This window comes from Patella vulgata, chromosome 7, assembly GCF_932274485.2.
Source record: "Patella vulgata chromosome 7, xgPatVulg1.2, whole genome shotgun sequence".
NCBI lineage: Eukaryota > Metazoa > Mollusca > Gastropoda > Patellidae > Patella > Patella vulgata.
This window is the reverse complement of record NC_065885.2, coordinates 38,733,550-38,760,524: the sequence shown is the minus strand read 5'-3', so window position 1 is coordinate 38,760,524 and position 26,975 is coordinate 38,733,550. Positions and strand designations below refer to the sequence as shown.

Here is a 26,975-nt window from a genome sequence, read left to right as displayed (position 1 = left end):
GAAGGCCATACAAAAGCCGAGAGTGGGATATTAATTTCACCAGAATGATTTGATTTCTAAATACTGCATTGAGCACAGTGAATATTATCTCTGACAACACTCTCAAGATACTTTTATAGACACCATTTCAATACTGTATGTTTTCAGGGCAGTCAAACAGAAAATTTACAGTGGTCAATTCCTAAAGGGAGATTAGCCGGACGTAACGGAAGGAAAACATTCATCATCCACAGACGGGAACCTTTTGCAATCAAATACAATTCATACAGCTCTCTTGCTTCAATAAGCCCAGCCACTTTCTTTCTAAATGTACGAATTTTGCAATTCAAATTACGAGTAAATGCTTTGGGTGGTATTGGAAGTTGAATATGGGAAGTGTATGTATTGTTAACGTAAACAATGTATTTGGTTGAATGTATTGTAACACAGTGATAAATGAGGTGGAGAATGATTCACAACTCTAATTTACTATTGGTTCGTGTTGATTTGATTGGTGATCAGCTATTGCAGACCAGATCTGTAGAAATCGTCAACCTATTCACTATTTACTCTAGCTACCTCTCTATACTGACTACATGTTAAACGAGAAAAAGATTTTATCCAAAACTCATCATTAAGCAAAAACCAGGCGTGCTGATTCATTCAATGGGGTCTGAGTTGGCTTACATTGTCAGTTCCCCTTACGCTAATGAGAAAACTATCAGTCTTTTTTTAAACCTTATTGGCTAGACCTGTATTCTCTAACATCTCTTTCAACTTTTTCTTTGTGCTCATAAACAATTGTCAATATCCTATTTTAGAGTAAAAGAACTGAGAAGTTTTTTTTATTTCTGTTTTATTTTGAGAATATGAACACATCTGTTGATCAGAAGTGTAGGGAATAAACATAATGGCGGTTTACATAAATTATACTGCCACTTCGGCTGTTGACCAAGACTTTGACTCCTGCTGCATTTTCTTGTTTCAATAAACCTGCCATTTAGGTTAATATATAGCAGGAAATATGCTAACTTTATGAAAAGATATTCACATCTGCTGCTAAGTGGATAAAAAAAAGCAGAGGATACTTTTCACTGAAATGACATGCATTAGTTCTAACTGCCATAAATTATAGTAAAATATTCTTAGCTTCTATATGTATTTGTATATCTATTCAATGAGTTCAGAGTCTGCCTCTCATCAGGACATAAATTTACACAAATAACAGGTATCACGTTTACTTGCAGATTAACTTAAAACGCATCCATGAAAAAAGGCAAAGATTTTCTGTGCAAAACTTCCAATTATTGGTATAAATGTGATTTGGTTTTCAACAAACATTCAATAAATACAGCCTTACCCGAACTGAAGCAATTTAACCGACTGACATTGCATACAACTTTATACAAGATCAATTACTAGATCCATCAGTATTCCTGGAAATGTGTTCTTCTCTTTGTTACAGGTTTTTTTTTCTGTCTTGACAAAACATGCAACTACACGCACGACTCAGTATCAGCGAATATGCAATCTACATCTTCAAATTGTTAATACTTTGTTATAAATGATCAAAAACGAAAAAAAAAAAAGTAACATGAACTTTCATCGCAGAGCTGGTTGCCTGAACGTTTTTTGATTTTCAATCAGCAGAAACATGTGCCTGGAGCAATGCTGATCTAAATGGAACAAAACTCAAAGAGATCTAAGGTCAAGGTTGAATTGCAGCAACCAACTTGGTTTTTTTGTTTGGTTTTTTTTTTTAAATTTCATTCATTACTAATCTTCTAAATATTTCTACCAAATTTCTTCAAAAATTTTGGCTAATAACTTGCTCCCAAATTTTTGAGTCATCCCATTTACAGCACACAACAGAATTGCTGTCTCTGGTTAGCATCAAGCGAGCAGTTATGAGCTTTGTATTATGATCCGATTTCATCATGCATCATAAATCTACAACTTAGCTCAGAGCACAGCGATCAATTGTGACATTAAAATTCTCTTTCACGGAAAATGTAAAATGCATGCATGCTTTATAATGCATCTTTATATTGGATATGAAAAGAATAAATTGACAGAGGCAAAAAAGCGACATTAGAGTATTGACAGCTGGTGATTAGCAGGCTTTTTTCACCACCTATTCACATATTGATAATTATACATCTCTTCTTCCTTTAAGGCAAACAGTCGTATCTGAAATGCCAATATTTCTAATTCAATAATCTCTCTCTAATAGGATACAACTAATTAGATTGTGTCTTGCTGCATTACTAGTACCTCCTTGCAGAGAAAAAAACGCAAAGTCAACATTGGATAAAATTACTATTCTGATTATTCAATGTTAAGTGAAATTTATTTTTATCCTGATCGAATCACATTTTATTTCTGCTCTATTTTACACCATCGTAGTTCTTTTTATCTCTTTTCCTTCCTTCAAACCTGACATGAATTTCCATAATCATATTTATTGCAAAGTAAAGTACAATTTTTCTCTAATACAACACACTAGCAAAATTAATTTGCAGGCAATTAAAGCAAGGACTTAAAATCCTTGACAGTTTTTGTTGGTTCCGCAATCTTACAGGGATTATTCCGAAGTGCAAAAAGCAATTATAATCCACAATGGAGAAAATCTTCAATAATGCCCTACCAGTAGTTGTTACTTCTTTCAAATCTTCTTTAATATAGGAGTATTTCTAGTATTTTTTAGTAATAAGTGATTTTTAATTATCTTTTTTGATTTTCCTAATCTTAAATCCTTTATCAAAAGGATATTTTTAATGTGAAGGCCATGATACCAAAGACAACATTCCATCTTACTAGTATTCATATGCGAGTGAAATGGTAAAATTGAGTACTTGTTGCAGTAGGAAGATTTATTAAATGGCACAAGATCAACTCAAATCATAGCCCGCAAAATAATAATACAGCGTGATACAAGGTAATCCCATATAAATTTGATAACAAATTGGATATTAGAGCCAAAGATCTTGCTACAGAATGTATAAGCCTAGTGCATTAAGATTTATCTAAGCAAGCTGGTGTATCTATAAGCATCGCTTACTGTTTCTCTAAACAGGATCCATGGTCAAATCAATCATATTAATATGATTTAGTATTGATCTCTTTCGACTTGAACCATCTTCCTATCACAACACTTTAATCAGATGCCGACCACATCTCTCCAGGGAAAGGGATTGATAAAACTCAATTATTAAATGAAAAGTATTACATGTAAAGTTTTCTGTAATGATAAATGGTGCATTGTGTATTGTAAAAGATTATGATGTCTATATACAACATTATTTAGACATCATTTCTCATACAAATTCTTGCTATTTGGAACCCAGATATCGAGACTAGTTCTGGACTAATATTACAAAACCTGATAACAGTACTGACAAATTCTGTCTGTAGGCTGAGAGGAGGAGTGGTTAAGGAGTGATGAGGGAGGTTTGCTGGTTGCATTTACAGAGAGATATTCATTAAATTTTAGTGTGGCATCCGATTCCAGATCTCCTGCATCCACCATTAGAATGCCTATTTATATGTCTTTCCACTTGCTTCTGAGGCCTTTGATTGTGACTGAATCAACTTTTTATTTAATCAAAAAAAAGTTGATTCAGTATACTTTGTTTACATACTTTCAGGCAGTTACTGTTTATCTAATTATAAGATATGATATCTACAGGACTAGAACAGTAATGACCAGGAAGAAGAAGATGTCATTTTAGATATCATCTGACAAGTTGTGAGCTAGAGATATTTGTTGGCCAACAGGGACATCACCGTTCATCAGTCAAACCCCAACTAATTCACAAGACGGCTTGGAGCTTTGGCAAATATTGAACACAGTGCCACCAAATCTGACAGCTTGAAATATTACTAACAAACCAAATTAATCATCTCTCCTACATTTATTTGAACATTTCAAAATTTCAGTGAAGACTCTTAATATTTCTATTATTATTTTTGAAGCAGGGAATTAAATTCTCTGATATGTATGAAGTAGATTGAAGTGATTATTTACAGCAATGAAGTAGATCACTCACATCTATCTTTTTCACCAATTCAAGATATATGCAAATATTAGGTTCATCTTTATATTTCTACAAAAAAGTCTAAGAGTTTAACAAAGATGTAACTAATGTCTTTACAGTAGTGAAAAGTGCATGACCTTTAGGTAAAATAATTGATAGAAAGTCAAACATAGGTGGAATTTCTCTTCAATGTAATCTCCATCAACATTAGCTTTACCCAAAGGGAAAGAAAATCCAAGATGTTTGTAATATGCTAGAATTGCCTACTAGAGGTGTCAAATGTCAAATATTATATAATATTCACCAATCCCCTCAAGGTTAGTTATCTACTCTATGGCCTAATCATAATGATCTCAAGGAGTATTTATTGCAAACATTCCTAGCTCATTCATCACTGTCAGAATACATAGTGACCAATTGACCACTGTTCATTCACTCAATCCTTGAAAGGTGGTAAAAACCCTACTGAGAACAAATTACATTTCCAACCGAGCAAGCTTTGGTCACTTAAAGGTCAATACTGACAAAAAAATCCCTTCATTCAAATTAAATAATGATTTCTTATCATCTTGTGTTGATGCCGTCTGTCACTTTGAGATGTTATGTTTGCTGTTGGTTAGCATGGAGCCTTTTTTTATGATGGGATAATGTACAAGATGTATTGAAAGAATTTGAGAATGTTTGCATAAAAGAAAGAAATTTTGTATAAAAATAGTAAATCAAGTTTTCTCTCTCAACTGTTGAACACACAAGGTTATGAAAATTGAATCCTCCATGACTGGGGATTAAAAAAGTTCATCAGATAAGTTAAATAATGAAGACATTTGGATCTAAGTTAGTAACAGGCTGCTACAGATAGGCATCGTGCCATGAAAGATTTCAAAATTCACAGAATACAGCTGGTCTTGATGAAATACGGGCACCAATTAGTAATCTTAAATTGGTAAGCAACAGTATTGGTTTAAATTGGAGTTATGTCTTGAATGACAGACACCAACCACACTGTTTCTCCCATCCATCATAAATGCTGGAAGTTTTTGGGATATGTGGGCTCCTTGAGGCTAGGATAAGAATGTGCAGTAAGATACAGATATATCACTGTCATCATTTACCATTTCGGTACTTATTCATCTTAGGTGGAAGATTAACTTGTTTCTATGACAAATCATCTATCCTCACCAATTTTGAGAAAATATGATTAGTAATTAAACAGCAACACAGTATATCCTGACAAAGTATGACGAATGAGTATGTCATTAATTGAACACTATCAATTCTATCAAGGGTAAAAATATTATAATTTTTTTTATTGTTCACAAATAAATAAAACGCATTGTTTACTTTACTTTGTCACTGAAATAGTTGGAACCATTTTTTCCCGATAATCGTTCTTAAAGTCGGTGTCAATCAATAATGGTAGGTGTTTTTAAATCTTACTCATTGTAATTGTTTGTATATCAATCACTTCCAGGCAGGCCATTAAATTACAGTTTCTATTGATGTTGAGCGTCACCACCCTATCTAAAGGATCAATGTTGCCATGAAGTCCTTTTTATTTTTCATTTAATAAAGTCGTAAATATTGACAAGGCCTTGCATAAATTTAAACAAAGTTTTGTAAAAACACTTGATCAGTGAAGTAATGAGTCAACCAGAAAGGTAGTCATCTAATTTTATCGACATTTTTGTGCTTTATGGTGGATTTTTCTTTATATTAAATCCGCACCTAAAAACTGTTGAAATGTTCATTGATCCATAAATACATTTTTACAGTTTAGGTTCAATAAATGTCATAAGTGCTCAATAAGCAAGGTGTTACGCTTCTTTCTATTGGCAGCAAAAGGTCAATAATTTCTCACATCAAGCTAGAAAACACAAACTCTATCTAATAAATATGCTAAACACATGAAGAACACACAATTTTCAAACAAATGTAGAAAATATTATTTATGACTAACTTCATAACATCTAATATTTGAACTTTTCGATAAAAAAATTATGAAATCATTTTGTTCTTACAAAAGCAAACATTCATTTTGGACAATAAAATAAATTCTCACCTGGAATAAGTATTCTGTATCAAGTAAGAAATCGGTTAATGTAAAATTTGGTGATGTTGTTGGTATAACTTTGGTTTTACTTGTGTCATCACGTGGATAATACTTGACTTGAAATAACTTGATACTGCCAACACTAGCTGGTGCATCCCATGCTATTGTAATGTATTTCATACTGCGATTTATAATTCGAATGTTGATCATTTTCACTGAAAATGAAAGAAAATATTATCATTATAAATGTCTTTGGAGTCCATAAAAATGCTCAACGATAAAAAGTGACCCAAGTTTAAGACCTATTCAACTTTTTATTTCAGTTTTGTCACTACAGGTTCCAATCAAACGCTAAAACACTGGAGACTTCCCTGACATTTTGACACAAGTGTAAAACTTTATGGCATACAAAGTTCCTTTGAAGAATTCCAAAGTCTATGAAGTTTTGATTAATCAATCGGAAAGTGAATTGTATTTGGGGTTTTTAGTTAATTCAATTTAGTGGCTGTTAGCAGAAAAACTAACAGAATCGGTCGCCTCAGGACACGATTGTCCTTTAAAGCATGGAAGATAAGACAGACTGGATGACCTGGGATCGCCATCAACTATTTCAGCCCACATTCACTTCTGCTGATCAAAGAGCAGCCTGGCGAAAAATTGGATTTCACAGCATAAGAAAGTTAATCTGTGTTCTGTGTTATAGCGAGATAATCTACATCCTTTCACTAACCTCCTTCATACGACAACAATTAATATTGATTTCACCAATGTTTGTAAAATGAAGATAAAAGACCAATATGGCGGTAGGAATAAATACAACCACTTCCCTTAATCCAAATTAGATGAAAAAAAAATCAAATTTGGTAGCCAGTACAAGGCTACAGCTAGCTGCTGTAGGCAATTTATCTATTGATAGTTTCTTATAATCTAATCTACATAAATAATCATTCCTGTATAAACAGAATTTAAATATTTATCCTCCATATATTTCTTATATATAATATTTGAACAATGTTAATATTTTAATGCTAATTTGCAATATGTGCACAAAAAATAAATCAATGCTCAGAAATATGTTTTCAAAAAGATTTAGAAATTCCTGTTTTACACTTCTATAAAATAAAGAATTTTAATGTGTTTTACATCAGTAACAGAATGCACTTATTGTGAAAGAAAGACATTTAAGAATTTGCTGTATATTTATTTCCCTCATTCTCTTTTACATAAGTTATTTCTTATCTTTGATTCATTATTTCTGCCAAAACTAATTCAACTTGTAGAAAGAGAAACACCGTCTGGTGTTATAAACAAACTTGGATCTGTTCATATTTTCACACTACATAGAAATACCTCACAACACATGAAAATTGATCATGCACCCTCGTCAGACAAAAGCCGTGATTTAAACAGTACAGGGCAAGCCATGCAAATACAAATTATAAATGAGCCAGACTCAACAACACTTTTCTGAAGACATTCAAATGCATTAGGCACTTTACATGCAGGACTTTCTTTCTACCTTAAGTGCCATATTTGTCATTTATTTGAAATGGAAGACAATCTAACTTTTGGACAGAAAACAAAATTGCAATTTCAACAAAATTTCTATCTCTATAATCTACAATACTGATTCAAAGAATACTCATTATGCAAGCATATAAAATTAGAACCAGTCTTCCACTATTTCATGCAAATTGAAATACAGATTATCAGTTTCACGATATAATATCAGGAATCTGCTAAAAATGGGAATTTATCAAAAAATAACAGATGTAACCATGCAGCACTGACATGCATATTGCTGTAAACTACAGCATGTTAACCTTTCAAAATGAATCACATGCAGAAATCTTTGATGGGTCAGCCTATCAATACTAAAATATCTGCTTCATAACAAATGCTAAAACATTACAAAATTTCATTCCTGTTCTTACCAGGATTATATCTGTTATCAAACATATTTAGATTACTCGAATCCTCACCTGAAATTGAGGCGTCTTATTGAATTGATTTGATATTTTAAACATGGGAGATGTGATGATCATAAAAATAATCTATTTCTTGTTATCAATTTAAAACTAAAGATGTATGTTATTAAATTTAACTTACCATTTGAAAACGGTGTATCTGGATTACTACTTCCTCCACCTTCAATGTAAAATAAACATACATGTATTTCATATAGCTTACATAAACTATTCCCTCGTTGTACAATATCATCATTCTATATCTGTATGTTACATTAGAAAGTAAATGATAATGATGACAGCTACTGGGATCAACTTTTAGAAAATTTCTATGTGCTCCTGTTCAAACTTTACCCTGTGTGACCTCCTGAAGCTTCAAAATGATGATGTTTTTGGCATATTGGGGCAGATTTGTTTATTGTGGGCATGGAAAAGAACTGTTAGTCAGTGTTTCTACTTGTTCACATGGACAACTGCTAATTCTGGTTCCAGAGGACCTGTATCTTTAATTCAATGTGCTCATTGAAGGGGGACATCTAGACAAATTTTAAAAGTTAATCTTAATAACTGTAATTATTATCTTTACATTGTTACAAAATGGTGAACCATCTCTTTTAAACACCCATTTCTAATTATACATAACTGATCCTATGTATGTGTAAACAATTGTTGGTATTTTTAGAAAATTAGTTTAAAATACATAGAATAAGGCTATACCACAGATATTGAATTCTTTATTATTTTACTTCAAAAGAATTAATGCTTTAAGTGGATCTATTCTTTCAGTTTGATTTTTAATGATTAGAATATCTGAAATTAGGGTAATAAATGAAATATGTCAGTGTTATGGTTCTATATCTTCAGCTCCTAGACAGACAAGATTGACTGATGAAGGTGAAGGGTTGGAAAGAGAAAGTTATACGTCTTGTCAAAACTACTCAATACTAATTACTCAATGCCATCAAAATATGATTGAAAGTAGTTCAATGTCATTAAATCTGTTATATTGAAATTATAAACTTCAGTAATTGGGTTCAGATTGGAAACATTGGGGTCTGTTTAGAAGCTAAATTACTTTTATTACTTTTTGACTTATTCTTTGGAAACTCAGCATATCTGATGCTGTTCACCTGTTGTCTGGGGGATGGTGTACAAGTATTTTTATTCGGCTTTTAATGGTTAATAGAAAAGTAATCTAAATATTTATAAGTAAACCTGTTGTATACATCTGTTTAGTTTGGCCTTGCCTTCAAATCTCGGTCTTAAACATCCCTTGTAAAGAGCTGACCTTTTTCTATAGAAAACAGTTTGGGTGGAAAATAAATACAGCGGCCACTAAATGAGCTTTATTAAGTTTTTCCTGAGAAAATTAGTTGTCATCAATATTTATATTATGAACAAACTTTACACAAAATCATCTTTTGATTATCCTTGACCAACATAAGCATTTTATCAGAAATACATTTTTAATATTTAAACAGAATATTATATGGTACAATGATTTTAAGTCCTATTTGCAAACCAGTCGAACATTTTGACGCTTGTGAAAATATTATCTCTAATATTCTATATACTGGTTTGCGTGCCTTATTGTCAGTTCCATCTATTTGTCAACTAGGTCATAAACAGCCCGATTCATTTTTCTTTGCTATAATTGTTATGTCATATTTTTATTGATAAAATGTCTACAGTACATTAAGGGTGTTATGAGGTGGTTTTATTGAACATTAGTTATAGACCTACCATTAGCATCAGTAGTAATAGTGATGTCTGCGGAAGATATATGGCCACTGATTTCACTAACACCATTCTGAGCATTTATAACAATTCGATACTGATTCTGTGGCGCCAGACCGGTCAAAGTTACTCTGTGTGAAAAAGAAATAGAAATAAATTTAAATTACAAAACAAACGTCAAGACAAAATTCCATGTGCCTGGTTTTCTTGTAAAGATTTGTATTTTAAAACTGTCACCATGTCATTTTGGGACTAACATATATATATAGCATATTTCTATTTCAGTACCCATAGAAAACCCACATGGTTAGGTAGGCAACTTGTATAGATTTCAGGTTCTATGACATACAGCGCCTGTTTTATTATCATATCAAGTTAGTTAAAGACCAATGATTGAAACAATTACATCGCTGACAAGAATATATATTGTAGTTCCTATTGTTTAGTTATTTCAATTTGGTCATTAAATGGAGACCATACCTTGTTGTATTAAATCCACGCCATCCTGGATGGAATTTCACCTGACTGTTGCATTGCCGACACACTACTTCATATTGGAGATCTTCTCTTCCCCCAAGTTTTGATGGTGGCTGCCACAAAAGAGTTGCAGATGTAGCAGTCATGACCTCTAAAAGCAGGGATCTGGGGGCAGTGGGTGGTTCTGGAAATAAAAATTCAAATACAGAAATAGATAATGTTTTCACTTCTGATTTTGATCACTCTCTGGTTTGGATCTGTTGAGAGCTTGGGTTACATGAAATAGTCTGACAAATATTCCTCTACCATTTGATTGAAATCATTAAAAAAATATGACATCAAGGAAGAAAGATATGTGAAAATTGGCAAATTATCTTCAATCCAATAGAAAAGAACCATAAAAAATCTATGCTCTAATAATATCTTTCTTAATGTTCAGTTTTTATTCTTATCACATCTCTTGCACAAAATGTAGAGATTACTGTGTAGACAGACCAGCATGTGTTAGGATGATTCAATTAATTTTCATGTGTTTTTAATGGCTGTAAGGTACTTTATTCTGCCTAATCTAATGTGTTAGGGTGCTAAACTTCCTTAATAAGGTAGACGAAAAAGGTAACTTGGGTGGTAATTGCTATGTAAGTTCGACTGAAGAATTAGGAAGCTAGTCGACTCCCTTGAGTTTATCGTGGACAGTTAAACTGTCGATAGGGACTACTTGTACACAAGATTTATAGGAATTTTATGCCACAATTTCTACTGACGCCAAACTCCAATTAGCAATGGTTATACATCTTTAAGCTGATAAGAAATGGTGAATGAGTTTCTCAAGAGATCCTGCGATCTATTGGCAACTAAACATCATCAATTCTATATGAAGTGTTCCGCAATTGACAGTTACCGGCAAAAATCTGGCTTAGATTTAATTCCAGATCTTTGACTCCATCAAGAATATGTTCCCTGCCAACTCGTAACCATATGATTTTCAGTTAAAGTATATTGGTGGTAAACAAAAGGTTAAATTCTCTACAGCCATCAAGCGAGACCTATTTCCAATGATGATGTAAATATCGCTTTTCTAATTTCACCACCTCATCAATGTTCGCTTTAATGGTCGATGCCCACTTTTAAAGCAGAAGATTGTGTAATAAAGTGATCACATTAAGTGAGATAAATATTTAGAGAGTTTTATTTGATATAGTATAATCGTCAAATAAACTTACGGGTGCAAGCCATAGATTTCTCATCTTGAGGACTTCTAAAATACCCATGTTCACATGTACATTCTACTGCCCCTAGCAGTGCATAGCTATGTTGTGGACATGGTTTACAGGCACCTTTTCCTTGTGACCATTTGTAATGTCCAACAGCACAGGCTGAAATGTAGAAAAAAAATAATGTGTTAATCATTCAATATTCAAAAAAAATAAATGCACAAAAAAACTTGGAAAAAAAATAGTTATACTTGATCTGGAATACAATTTTGACACTTTATTTTCAAATATGCACAGTCACGACAAGGAAACATTTAACAATGTAGCTGCTCAAATATTGTATGTCTATAAAGTTCAAGTAGCAGGCAAAAATTGTAATTGCCACATAGCAGCTGAATAGTGAAATATTTTCGACTATTTTTATATATATATATGTATTAGATAAGATTGGTATAGTTTTGTTTAAAGAGACAAGGGAGGGAATACTATAAAACATATCTTGACCATTTCAATCACTAGATAAGATTGTCTTATATCATTTCAAATTCTAAAACAACATCTGATCTTATTTTTTTATGTCAATGAATTGAAGGAAATGTTTGACCAGGAGTAAAATTTTCTTAAACTTGGTCTAAGCATACACAGAGTCTGAACAAGCTGTTCAAACAGTAAACGAATAAACAAGTGTGGACAACAAAAGAAGCATGGCTTTGGACAAAAAGCCAGTGTCATTTGTTGATTTTTGCAGCCCTTGTCAGAAGTGTATTTGCAGGTTCCTGCAGCAGAGCTTGATCGTCATGCAACGTTTACGTGTTTACCCGTCTTTAACTACTAGAGAAACAACCTTGCCAAAACAAAGGCAACCTAACACTCTCATCTATTGTCTTAAGACAAGAAAATAAACAATAGAATTATATGACCAAACAATCTGTTCCTAGTCCTGCTTTCTCAAACAAACAATGTCCCCAGAAGTTTTTCCTTAAACCCACGAAAATGGCACAGTAAACACTGGCCTGACACATTAATAGTACCCAACAACCAATTTTACCAGGCAACTCCCCATAATAACAGGTCTAAATTCAAAAATTGAATACTATGTTTTTAATATAAATCAAGTTAGATAAATTCTGGACATAAAGATATACTGAATATGAATTGTCATACCAATACAAAGAAAGTGCAACCAAGTCCTGAATGTCGTATACTCTATTTGACAAATTTAGATCAGCTAAACTAAATATTAGAACTTTTAAGTCCCAAGATCACTAAGCTCTCTAATCTTAAGGTAACAAAAATGGCTTTTTGTGCATTGATCATGTGGAGCCGTATCAAAGAGTGGAAAATGTTCACAAATACTTGAGGAGAAATATTGGAAACAAAACAAAAGCTGAAGACAAGCGAGTGTTTTGTCTGAACAAGGGTTTGTATTGTTTCTCTCAATGACCATTGCTAAGCTACAGTTTGTTTATTATATGTTCCTCTTACAACACAAGCTTTCTATCATGCAAAACCAGTGTTGAATGACAATTCATCATTTCTAATTGCAATTTAAGGAATTAAGGAAAGTTTTTTAAAACAGATGACATGGATTAAGATATAAATTAGTGTGTGAATCAGTCACCATATTGTTCTGTTTGGGAAGATATTGAAGTTTTCTATGAACCTGGTAGCCCCTGTTATAAAAGATAAATTACCCCCTTCAAGATAGTATTTTGCAAGTAATAGGAGGATAAGTACTCTGTGTTAAAATGTTGACTACATTACTCTTAACTCAGACCTTTTCAACCAAACTCGGATCCTCTGATAATACACCTAACCATAATGAGACCACGCCTTACTGGGGTTACGTAGATCAAGAGGCTTCTACATACAATTGCCTTTGCAACGCTTCAGTCATATTCAATGTAATATATAAATCTAATAGCCCAACATAAATGAAAGAAATATCACTAATTGATAGAAAGAGTTTCTCACTAAAATCTCATTCAATTTAATGGCAGGTGGGGGAAATGCGTAAGCTTATTTATACGAATAAGTCAATTAAGACAACAACTGGTCATTCAGTAAGACGATTGCTGGGTAAAAAATATTAGCTAAATGATACTTTGTTAATGCATTAAGAAATGTGAGAAAATCATCACAGAGCAATAAACAGCAAAACCTTACAGGAGAAGACAACCGGTGTAATAAAACTTAAGACAGACCTCTACCATGATGAGACTTAGTCATTGTTGAGTTGATTGTTATTACCACACAACACGCAACTAATGTTATAGCAATCTCTTTACATCCTCTAACTTATTCATATTTCTACAAACTTAAAGAAATATTATCACCTCCCTGACAATAATATATTCCATTGTTAACATAATTATTTCCATAATTATTTTGACAAACCAATAATACAATTTTATGATCATCTAATTTAATAGTTACAGCTTTCACCTTGAAATGGTCTGGGAAGCCATTAATGATAATAAGTAAAGATAGGTTGCCAGGCAAAAAAACATACGCCCACAGCAGCTAAATTGTCCGAGCAGTCGACAAGGGTTGTCACATATCTATTCTTTTGTAGGTAATTAGGGGGATTTAATAGACAATTTCATACAGATGACATTATAATTTTTTGTCGTTTGAGGGTTCACAAGGTTCTAAAAACTAAAACAAGGGCCATAACTCTGGAAGTAATCTACTGAAATTGTTGAAATTCAACAGGCTTTTTCGTTTTACTAATTCAAATAATTCATATAAATTTCATACATATCGGATGATAACTTTTGTCGTTCGAACGTTCACAAGGAACAACAAAGTGAAACAAGGGCCGGAAATTGCTGAAATTCAATAGGCTTCTTCGTTTCACTAATTTAAATGATGCATATCAACTTCAAACAGATTGGATGAAAACTGTTGTCATTAGAGCGTTCACAAGATTCAAAAAAGTGAAACAAGGGCCACAACTCTAGATGTAATTAACGGAAATTGCTGGCATTCAATAGGCTTCTTTGTTTTACTAATTTGAATGATGCATATAAATTTCATACAGATCAGATAATAACTTTCGTCGTTAGAGCGTTCACAAGGTACAACAAAGTGAAACAAGGGCCATAACTCACGACGTAATAAACGGAAATTGCTGAAAATCAATAGGCTTCTTCGATTCCCTAATTTAAATGATGCATATCAATTTCAAACAGATTGGATGATAACTGTTGTCATTAGAGCGTTCACAAGATTCAACAAAGTGAAACAAGGGCCACAACTCTAGATGTAAATAACGGAAATTGCGAAATTCAATAGGCTTCTTTGTTTTACTAATTTGAATGATGCATATAAATTTCATACAGATCAGATAATAACTTTCGTTGTTAGAGCGTTCACAAGGTACAACAAAGTGAAACAAGGGCCATAACTCACAGCGTAATTAACGTAAATTGCTGAAAATCAATAGGCTTCTTCGTTTCCCTAATTTAAATGATGCATATAAATTTCAAACAGATTGGATGATAACTGTTGTCATTAGAGCGTTCACAAGATTCAACAAACTGCAACAAGGGCCATAACTCTAGATGTAATAAACGGAAATTGCTGAAATTCAATAGGCTTCTTTGTTTTACTAATTTGAATGATGCATATAAATTTCATACAGATCGGATGAACTTATGTCGTTCGAACGTTCACAAGATTCAACAAAGTGAAACAAGGGCCATAACTCTAGATGTAATTAACGGAAATTGCTGAAATTCAATAGACTTCTTTGTTTTACTAATTTAAATGATGCATATAAATTTCATACAGATCAGTTGATAACTTTTGTTGTTAGGGCATTCACAATGTGCAACAAAGTGAAACAAGGGCCATAACTCCAGAAGAAATTAACGGGAGTTATTGAAATTAAATAGGCTTCTTCATCTCACTAATGCAAACAACATTTATTAATTTCAAAACAATCAGATGATAAATGTAGTCTGTAGAGTGTTCACAAGAAATTGTGGACAATATACGACCACATTTCCATGTGGGCGTATAAAAACCACAGTGGTCCATTTTATAGTCAATAATTACAGAGCACATTAATGTATATAAAAGTAATATTACACTGTATGTAACAATTAAAATCCTTCATCCTTAGGGATGCTTTTATATTCAAATAAAATGTCATTAAGGGTGGTGGACAACAAGCCCGTTTTAGTTTCTCCTGTTTGAACTTGCGTATATACATGTACTTTTGCTTCTTTGATAAAATAGCAAGAAAATCTCCTTGTCGCATAAAAAAAAAACAAATAAAGAAATCTGACAATGCCTTCAAAGTCATGGAACATTAAATTCTATATTTTCTACTTATGGTCATGAATCCTGTTCAGGTGGCACTTTACTGGGTAGTTAGTGAAAATCCCTGCTAGTCATTGCTTAATATAAGTAAATCTAGTAGGATTTGATCCTTTCAGTGATGAGAGAATGGGTATACAGGTGATGCGACCTATGGTAATTTAGTTGCCAAGACTTAGTGGTGTGAAAGGAAGCTATGTGATGACCCCCTACTAACCATCCTTCAACATACTTGACTTGAACTGAAAGGATGTTCTCCCTATGCCATAATTACCTACAAAACATACTATTATATACCAGTCAATGGTCAACCCACTATTCATGGTCATTTTTGTTCGCAAATGGGGAAAAGAGAAAAGACCCTGTAAACAATATTCATCAACAATATCTACTTTCTTATCTAAAAAAATTGGTTGAAAGTCTACATGTACTTTTATGTAATTCTGTGTAAAATGCTCTTAGAACCTTTTATTATCGTCCCTAATAACTATCTGAAGTGAGTAGTACATTTTCAAGAAAGTTTCTTCACCAGCAATCATATAATTCTGAAACTATGCAGTGAAAGCTTCTGGTTAAACATTGTAATTTAAAGGGCCAATCTCGATTATATTTTGTGTTAAAAGCCCTTAAAATCCTCTAGCAACGAACTCAATATACAAAATACGTTTTCATACAACTTAAATCTGTTAGGTGAGATTTACCTTTCATTATCAAGTACAGCACGTGGGTCATGCACTGTATAGACCTCTAAAGGAACGGCAATAGATTATCAGCTCACTCAACGAAAAAATTGACCGGAAATCGTAAAAGGTTTACATGTCCAGATAAGCAGTTTTGATGTTCACGTCCGAAAGACTCAATATTTTGAGCTGAAATTTTGAGACAAGATAAATACACCATTCCTCTATATTTTGGCACTTAAATTTCATACGTACACAGACTTTTATTTCTGAGAATCTGTTAAAATAGGGATGGTCCCTTTAAGTTTTGTTTTGTTTTGCAGTGTGCAATAGTCTTTTGCAGCTTATTGCTGTGTTAAATTATCTCTGGTCAATATTTACAAATGGTATCAAACACTATTGAATAGTCATGTTTATCAGGACGCTCAATGAAAAAATTGGGGCATCTGCCATAGAAATGTTACTTAACCCCAATAAACTGTTTTAATGATCATTTCCAAACGGCTTTATATTTGAAGTGAATATTTAAGAAAGACAGACACAGTAAATAAGCTATTTCTTCACATTTTGGCATTTTATTTGAACACTTTAAAGAATATAAATTAGGCACCTACCTGTACATTTTACGGTATCTTTGTCACCTTCAAAACCAGGCATACATAAACATTGGCCTTTAGGATCCTTGTACCATGTTCCATCACTTCTACAAAGATCTGTTGGAGGTTCCATCTCTATAGCATTAGCTACACATTGTCCTTGACGATCAACTAGAGAGAATTCTGTGTCACCAGTTGGTGTTTCTGGAAAGTCTGCGAAATTCATGGTAATATTTGGACACATAACATGATACACTTTGATTGAGATTAATGTCACACAAGCTCCCTCGTCTTGGAACGCAAAATACACCCCATGTAAATTTGGCCTTAAAGCAATCCTTCTCGTCTCCGTGTTGATCTTGATTTCAGTGGGCGCTTCATATAAATGATCAGCCGCAACTTTATCCACTAACTTGTAAGCAGTTGCGTCCCACGTTGGCATCATTTCGTTTGCAATGTCTGACCCTGCTTCATAATAATATAAATTAAAGGTTTCTTTACATTGTTGCAAACTAGAAGGGTCTGTTATACGAGAACATTTTCTCATAGTGAATCTAATTTCTACGTGTAAACTGTTTGCATCACCACGTTTTATATAGGGGGTTCGTAACCAGTTATTAACATCAGCATTTTTAACGTAACACGAGGTATACACTCTATTGCTTCGACCATTGTGATTGAATGATCCAACCAGCCACTGAAAAATAGAATGCCAAAAAACATTATTATAATGGTATCAATTGATAAAAAATTTTTTAGAAAATATTTGCTGATTATTAATTTACGTAATAGAAACACACAAAGAACATTAGATAAAAATCAAGCTATCTGATTGAATCAGAGAGTGTATTATACATTATGTAATTGTTTTCAAATAAGGCAGTATAAATCATACCTTTTAAAACACACAGAATATGCTTGTATTGTGATAGAGAATGAATTGTTTTCTGTATTAAATCAATGGTTCAATTGTGTGGTTATATATTTTCTGTATTTGTGTTTATAGAATCAATACGGTTAAATTGGGATGTTTATTTTATAATTAAATAATACAATTCATTATGCGTATATATATGAATGTAGTCGAGATGTATTGTGGTGTGCTATTGTAAAGCAATGATAATGAAAGAGATGCATCTTATGATTTAATCAAAGACCAAGAGAGTTTAGAGAACACAGCATGTTAAATATTTCTGCATTGTGATATGGTATCATCACATCAAATCTAATTCTACAGATTAGTGCATTTAATTCACTGCCAAATAGTCGACAAGAGCAACACTAGGAGGAATAGGTAATCCCCAGGAAAAGACAGCCTGTCAAAATGCTATGACATTTCCTTGCAAGACTGTGATTGACTAGACCTTACTGTTATCAAAAATGACATGCCTTCTATTTATCAACGTCAATATTCCCTCACCTCACACTGCTCATGTCAAAAATTGGTAATTTTGACTGCAATAGTTATACATCTTTTTAAAGAGGTTGTCTCAGATTAATTTCGAGGCCAATACTTCAATTCCTATAACATTTTGAATACATGAGTATTTAAAGAAGACATATTAATTTCCATCTCTAGTTTGTTTTCTAAGATCATTTATCATGGTTGAGGATGCTTAAAACCTTTCAATTGACGGATGGATTGCAAAATTGGAATTTTCATGCAAACTTTAATTTGCATATGGAGGCAATCAAATTTCAGAGTTTGACATGAAATTCAATAAAAAATATAACAAAGGTTTATATTCTAATTATTTAGTCAGCTTGATGCATTTAAGTGATTCATACCTTTTTTGGCTGAAATAAAATCCTTACTCCTCACTGAGTGGGTTGAATTATATATTATTCGGTAGTTTGATAAAGTAGTTTTCAATTGTTCAATATTAGAAACTTTTTTTCTCTCTAAATAATCTTAAATTCATGATCAACTGTCATTGTTTTCTTCACTTTCTGATGACAAAATTACCCAGAATTTAAGAAATCTACATGTCACTACAGAAAGACCAATCTGTATGTAAATCTACAGTAATATAATCAATATGAGGACATTTTTTGGGGACATGTTATAAGAAGTCTTTAAAGTAGTTATCTCACTCTTCAAATCTAAAGGATGCTCCAGTAAGGTTCAGTTGAGTTCAGAGAATCATATAATTAAAACGATGAAATCACTGAAAGATTGACCACAAACACAGCTGAAGGGTCGTTTTCTTCTGACAAGAAATTCTCTAATTGAGGAAAATAAGAGGTATCATCCTCTCCTGATAACAAAAGTGGAATAGTGATGACGGGCGGACACAATACCCTCTCCTCTACACCTAGTGTGTATTATTAACAAGGCTAAAAGAATACTTGTCCAGCCAATAATATTGTTAGCAGAACATCATGCTATCATTAAATTTTTCCGATTAGACTGAGCTCTCTATTAGGGAAGTCAGGGAAGGTTTGCTTCATTTCCAAATCTGTGATCACCAGCATGAAATGAAGTTGATCAGAGTGAAAGAAGTGTAAAAATGGAATTAAAGCATTGCAACTCTATCTGTTGTTGCTTTTCTTCTAACAGTGGATTAGGTCGTGGCAGCAACGTTTTATTTCTATTGCCGTCAATCCATACTGGTCATTCCGTATTCATAGAAACTTGTAGCTGGGTATTTAGCTGTATTGTAATTCAATTTATCAGCCATGTTTGCTGCACCTGAACCAAACACGGCCATGTAACCAAATTTACCAAGTGCACTTTGACAGGATTTACAGTGATATCCCGTAAGCCGCAGTCTTTCAAGTGTCAGCTATTCCAATTGTAGGCTTAAGCAACAAATGATACCAAATTTTTGCCAATCGTCAATGCATGAAAGGAACAAATGAGATTCGAGTTAGTCTTGCAGTAAAACAAATGAAGGATTAAAAGAACAACTGTTGGATCCAAGGCAATTTTATGTGATTGAGTCAAGTCAACGAATCGTTAGGACAGGATATTCCCAGATGGTGGCAAAGAGAAGGGTTTTCATTATGAGATGGTATTAAAACATATTGAACAACGATTGGCAAGTGTTGTTTTAAATCAGCTCATAACGTTGACCAGCATGATTGTGAGTCATGGCTATTATATTAGTTAGTTGATAATGATAACTTGTCACATTTTATCAGATCATTGATCCTCAAAAAACGATCCTCTATGGCCCTTCTAATCCCATATATTAGATAATATGGGACAGTTACCACTTCTATTATCATCAAGGTTAATTACCAAAACACATGGCACAATGTCCAATAACTATAGCAAGCCATTCCGATAGTATTGTGGTAGTGACTTAGCCTCAGGAATATTATTGGATATTTAAAATACATGCAGGGAACCAATGGTTCCAGTATTTCTTCTCTGATCTCATGACTTGTCATTGTGAAGAAACATCAAAATATTTTTATAAAATTTACATTACTTGAGGCCTTACAATTTGAATTATCGGAAATTCATTTAGAATGACTAATCAATCACAAGATTGCACAAAAAATCTGCACTGCATCTAAAATTAATAGAAGCTACAGAAATTCCCAATAAACGAATTAAAAGGAAATGCATTAATTTTATACTGTCATTATGGGGCTGTTAATAATTTCTATTTACGGAGAATGATTTATTGCAGATGGTGTCAACCAATATCTACATGTATCTGCATTATCAGTTCTACTAATAAACCATTGACCTCAACATCATTAAATCAGTTTCCTGAATCCCTGTCCAAACATTTTGACCATGATTAAAGCTGAACAAATCTGCCTCCTATTTTTTCTCTCTAATAATGCTATCTTGGGAATGCTTCAAGATGCAACTGGAGACACGGCAAGTATTTAACTCAATTTTTCCACCAAAATGTGATGAAATCAATGTCAGGTTTGTCAATTGAAAAGTATTGACAATTATTTGTCAGAGCATCTCTCTCCTTCCATGTGGACTTTCTGGTTCCTACGTGTCGTATTGATTAGTAAGAAAATCAATTTCTTTTCTAAGATTTGTTCTTGGACGAACAAAATATCTTATACACGATGATGTGTACAAATGGGTGGTACTCATACCAACATGCGATAGTAAACACTCCATTGCCATATTGTAATGAACGAGTTGAAATTTAAAACCAGTCTAAACCTCATCCTTCTCTCCAACAATACCCAACCGCGACAAGGGATGAACATTTCCTATAATAATCTTAATGGTGTGCATTTTACTTCAAATCGTACGCCTACCATTCAGAGCAAACTACTCTTCATTAAACCATCTTGACAAAAATAAATATTGTGTAATCTCGAGTTACATTATCTTCTCGTATGTAGTGTAAATGAAGTGGAATATCAAATCTCGTAAAAAAATATTTTTTCAAAGTGCAATTATTTAATACTAAAGTTGCAGAAGGATAGCTTACCATAAATTACATTAGCTACTACACATAGACACTTGAATGGAGCCCTATTCAAAATGCTGTCATATATCATTTTGAAAACTAGAGCAATTTTCCCCGTCTTCCCGCAGATTATTGGGTTTTTCTCAAGAGATTTGAAAGGAGACAAATTTTCTACCATCTTCTTTCTGAGGTTAGTAATTCAAAATGATTTGTGGTGAATTACGATTATCAATAGGTTTGGACAAGTGCCATTATAATGAATCTGACTGACTGGGGAAAATGCCACCCTATGATCGTTGTCGGAGAAGTCATGCTTTTCCTAGTGTGGTAAGAGAATTTACAAGAAAATATTGCTCTGATCGCATCAAAATGTGGTCATTTGGGCAACAAACGAGATATTGCAGCCATAAAAAGGTCCTTGTATATGAATTTGGATCAAAATAAAAATCGGTGTGTTGCCTTCAAGTCTGCTACTAGTTGTAGTCCAGATCAAACCTGATACAGATTGATAGCCAATAGAAACAGCATCAATAAACAAAATCACATTAAGATTAAGTGAAGAAACGGAGTAAAAAATACAAGAACCTCCAGCAAGTCCATTCCATATTAAAACACTATTAAGAAAGAAGATTAGTTCCATCTGTATGTTTATACTTCAATAAAATACACCCCATCTAGACATCTAGCAACTAAAGCTACATGTTATGAAATTATAACCAACACAGTATGATGGTTTACAAACATACCATATCAAAGCTAGCATCCAGCTATGGAATCTTATCTCTATATGTCAATTGTATATAGAACTGTCAATTAAGTAGTAAAAAAAATCTTTAACGACATGTTGATGATTAAAGGTTATCATTCAACAGATAAAACAAACCCAGTAAGTAAATTATAATCCTTTAGAAGTAAGAATTCTATACCAAACTCCATACCTTCCCAACAGAAAGATATATATTTTTCAAAACATATGTTCTCTGCTTTTTTCCCCATGTTATCCTTTGTAGAAATGGCTGTTTAATCTCAACCTACTTTATATAATAATTCATATAATCAAAGTAAGAGTCACCATTATGCAAAGTGGTCAAATCGGGTTAAGGACGACAAACAAGGATATGAGATTTTAGCCAGAATTAATAGCCGCCGTGTCAACATCTCCATTTATCACTGGTCCACAAATGTGACTTATGTCTTTCATGTGAGCTTTTTCACACAAACCAATTCTCATGATATATTTGTGTAGATTAGACTTTTCACATATACATATATACTTATATCGCTGGCTCTTACTACTTGCACTTATTACATCCGATCAGCAATGACATATGAGGTACTTGATACAATTTAATGGATATGAAGTCATTAAGTATTTGAATTGATATATCACTAAATGATGTGCCTTGAAGCACTTGGTTTGGGATTTTTTTTGTCCATAAAATGAGCTCTTATAAATCTGTTTAAAACAATTAAAAAATTTATCTAATTAGTGGTTGCTAAGTTAAAGAAGAAAACTTAAGATTGTATATTGGCTATAAGTAGTTTAAAAATTATCAAAAAAGATAATAGCTAAAAAAAACAAACAAACTATTTTTGAAAAAAACCAATCAGAATAATGTTCTTTCTTAGATTTAATCACAAATATCTTTATCAACAACTAAAGTGAACTAGCATTTATAATGAATGATAACAGAAGTGCTCCTTAAATAGTGTGCTACAAATGTACATCATTCATCGTCATCTGTTCAATTAGATGAAAATTACTTCAAACCTCACTCATTGATAATCAACTAAAGACAGAAAATGACTACAACTTTCAATGAAAATGTAGAAAAATTTATGTAAATTTGTGTAATAACGGTAATATTTACACAATCTGTACAAGAAGGTCAGACGTAATTATTAAACCAAGAATCATAAAGTAGGCCATCTGCGTAATACGGGGAGAGCAAATCAGACATGCTTCTGATATTTTAGCTTCAATGTAACAGCAGGAATCAAAGCGTCATGCTTGAAATTACAGGAAGACCACCTACACCTTTTAAAGCATCTTTTACAATATTGTTGAAATGTTTATGTAACTCTAGTAAGTACCTAGCCTGTACTGAGTTGCCAATTTACAGAACCAAGGGTGGGGAAACCATGCTCCTATATATCTAATACATCAAAAGTAGTTTGCACGCATTCCAATACTGGTAACACTATACATATACCATGGTTCTTCTTATGCTTATAAACATATAAGTGCCTGGATTTAGTTTTGCAGGTAAATAAATACTGGCCATCTTTTTGTTTCTTTGCCAAACAAAAGGAGACAGATAACTTAATTAGAGAGAATTCACTTGTGGTGTGTGGTTCTGTTAAATCTTTAGTTCATGTTCCCATGATTTCCCTGAGTACTCATATAAGATTTTTTTTTTATAAACATTCATAGAAAACTTTGAATAGTTCTAATTAGAAGTTTAGCCCCAATCAGATTTTATAATCGCAATTCCACTTACTTTTCTATAGTGTGGATCTTGCACTTACAAATTTAAACTCTCTGTTTAAATAGGAATCAGATTTAAGAAGTCATTTAATACAAGTTTTGTTCTTTTGAGTGCTTGTTGACCTATCCATTTTTCAATTCACTACTTTAAATAATGCATATAAATTTCATACAGATTGGATGATAACCTTTGTCGTTATAGCGTTCACAGGATTCAACAAAGTGAAACAAGGGCCATAAGTCTAGATGCAATTAATGGAAATTGCTGAGATTCAATAGGCTTCTTCGTTTCACTAATTTAAATAATGCATATGAATTTCATAAAGATCGGATGATAACTTTTGTCTTTAGAGCGTTCACAAGGCCAACAAAGAGAAACAAGGGCCATAAGTCTAGAGGTAATAACAGAAATTGCTGAGATTCAATAGGATTCTTCATTTCACTAATTTCAATAATGCATATAAATTTCATACAGATCAGGGTTCTACAAAGTGAAACAAGGACCATGACTCTAGACATAATTTAGGGAAATTTGTGAAATTTAATAGGCTTCTTTGTTTCACTACTTTACACAATGCATATAAATAACTTTTGTTGTTAGAGCATTCACAGGGTTCTATAAAGTGAAACAAGGGCCATAATTCTAGAAGTAATAAACGGAAATGGCTGAAATTCAATAGGCTTCATCGTTTCACTAATTTAAATAAACTTTATACAGATCGGATGATGATTTTTGTTGTTAAAGCAGTCCCAAGGTCAAATAAAGTGAACAAGGGCCATAACTCCAGAAGAAAATAACGGAAATTATCGAAATTAAATAGGATTTTTCATCTCACTAATGTAAACAACATATATCTATTTCAAAACAATCAGATGATAATTAATGTAGTCTGTAGAGTGTTCACAAAAAAATTGTGGACAAGGACCAAAATATATGACCACATTTCCATGTGGGTGTATAAAAAAGTATTACAGGAACCGATACAAAAAAATCTGTTGACCAGATATAATATATTGGTTGTGTTAAATCTATATGTTCTGTAAACAGGTTTTGACAGTCTGCAGACTAACATCTGCGTCTGTATTCTATATTGCACTGAGTAACTATATAATATAGTAGAAATTATACATCCTATAGTAGTAATAAATAGCTCTAGTAGAATTATTACTGTAAACATATGCCAGATTTCATTCATAAATCATCTTATCTTCTGCTTATTTACTTATGATTCCCATATCATGCATGGTATAAATTATACTAGATTAATGTTTATTGTATGTGATATTTGTCAATGCATGATCTTTGGGATCCTGTAGATGTCAAATGCACTATTAACATCTAATAAAGCAGAAAAATTTTATTTCACAAAAATTTTTAAAAATATTTGAAATTTTATATTTTGTTCCTACAATAGTAAACATGTTAAAAATTACAGACAAATATAACTTCAATGATATATTATATTGAACTGTTCAAAGATTGCTAGTGAAATATGCTCTAATGGGCCATATCAGTTTAACTTAAGCTAAATCGCAAACAGCCATAACCAAATTGTCCTACAACTATTACATGCATTTAACAAAAGGCAGCAAGCCATTCTCCATCTGTTTTGATGTTCACAAAACAAGGATTTAGTTTCAATAACATGATATATTGGCAACAAAAATCTTTATTAGAAGCTGTTTTTCTACTATGGATCACATCTCCAGTTAAGACAAAATTTAAAATCTCCACAAGAGAATAAGGAAGCCAGATGTCAAAACAATATCATCTTTATTTCAAACTGTAAAGTACTTAGAGAAAGTGAATAAAATCAAGAGTAAAAAAGCTGTGTGCAAGTTAATCACGACTGATAGGAGTGATCTCTCTATTCATTTACTTTGTCTACTTGTTCTAGTTCTTAAACTGCAGCTTGTTCTTTTTAATTTGTCTATATACATGTATGGACACTCTGTCTGCATTAATGATAAATATTTCCAAAAAGGAAGCAAAAAGCTCCATACTGCTGAGAGAAATAATTATGTCTTTATTGTCATGCTCCTTTATAACAGGCAATTTATCAGGATTTTAATGATTGCAAATTATTACATGAAATATTGGTGGCTATATAGTTGTATAAAACACAGTGGGGTTATTAGGAAATATTATTGACATTTCGACAGAAAACAAACTCACCACCAACTTCAGACCTATAAAGAACACTTAAAACTGTGAAAAACTCGGCCATATTTGTCGATAGTCGCAATAACTGTCAGACGACAATTGATTGTTCACAAGCATAATATAAAAGTATGTACGTCTTCTAGAAATGTCTCGTTGGATAAGTTGTTGTACGCCAAAAATCAATATACAGAAAGCAGATAGGAAGAACTACCCTTTTACGATACAACTTATTCGATTACAAGTGAAAATTTTCTCCAATAACTATCGTAATTGGACTTGGTTTTTAGCTGCATGTGGTACTCGATTAGCACTCATAGACTATTGATAAAAACATAGAAAATACATTTGAAGATATTTCACACTATCACTGCTTGCGTTACTTTTGCAATCATCTGAGCAGAAACGTGTATTGTAAAATCCATTATAACAATTATACATGTTGCTAGCTATTTTCTAGTTAGAGAAGTTAATGCGAGCATTTGTTAAATTTCTGGTTAATAAAAGGGCAACAGAAGCAAAAGAGCCCCAAGCAAATTAATGTCAAGAAATGTTATTCAGTATCAACCTTCCTTTTGATCTTAAATAAACCCAGCATGCTGAAGGAGGTTAAATAACTGACCCTTATTTGCAAGAAATTAATAATGAAGAGTAAAAAATAATTACTAACATTCAAATCAAGACAGGCTTTTGACATCTCATGTTTCAGGTACAGACAAAAGCTAAAACTTTTGGTAATTTAACAACAATGGTCTTTGCCATTTTTTTGACTGAACAGATTTGTTAAATTGTTCTCTGTTGAAACTTGTAAATGAAAATATGTTTGTTTAGAAAGTCAGTTTAGCTTCGACTGGCCTACCAATTCATGA

At 32.6% G+C, this 26,975-nt stretch overlaps 1 protein-coding gene across 4 annotated transcripts in view; it reads right to left on the bottom strand.

The window, feature by feature from the left end:
- Positions 1 to 26,975, bottom strand: part of LOC126826683 (ephrin type-B receptor 1-B) — an 82,087-nt gene that overhangs the window by 13,469 nt on the left and 41,643 nt on the right. For 3 of the 4 annotated variants that reach the window (XM_050555676.2, XM_050555678.2, XM_050555677.2), the window contains exons 4-10: positions 17,082 to 17,760; positions 11,471 to 11,623; positions 10,251 to 10,431; positions 9,777 to 9,901; positions 8,176 to 8,214; positions 8,001 to 8,048; positions 6,076 to 6,281 (exon numbers count right to left, since the gene is read on the bottom strand). In XM_050555676.2, coding sequence (XP_050411633.1) covers positions 6,076 to 6,281; positions 8,001 to 8,048; positions 8,176 to 8,214; positions 9,777 to 9,901; positions 10,251 to 10,431; positions 11,471 to 11,623; positions 17,082 to 17,760 — 1,431 coding nt within the window. The remainder of the gene's footprint in view (positions 1 to 6,075; positions 6,282 to 8,000; positions 8,049 to 8,175; positions 8,215 to 9,776; positions 9,902 to 10,250; positions 10,432 to 11,470; positions 11,624 to 17,081; positions 17,761 to 26,975) is intronic. The other variant, XM_050555680.2, reaches the window with a different exon arrangement.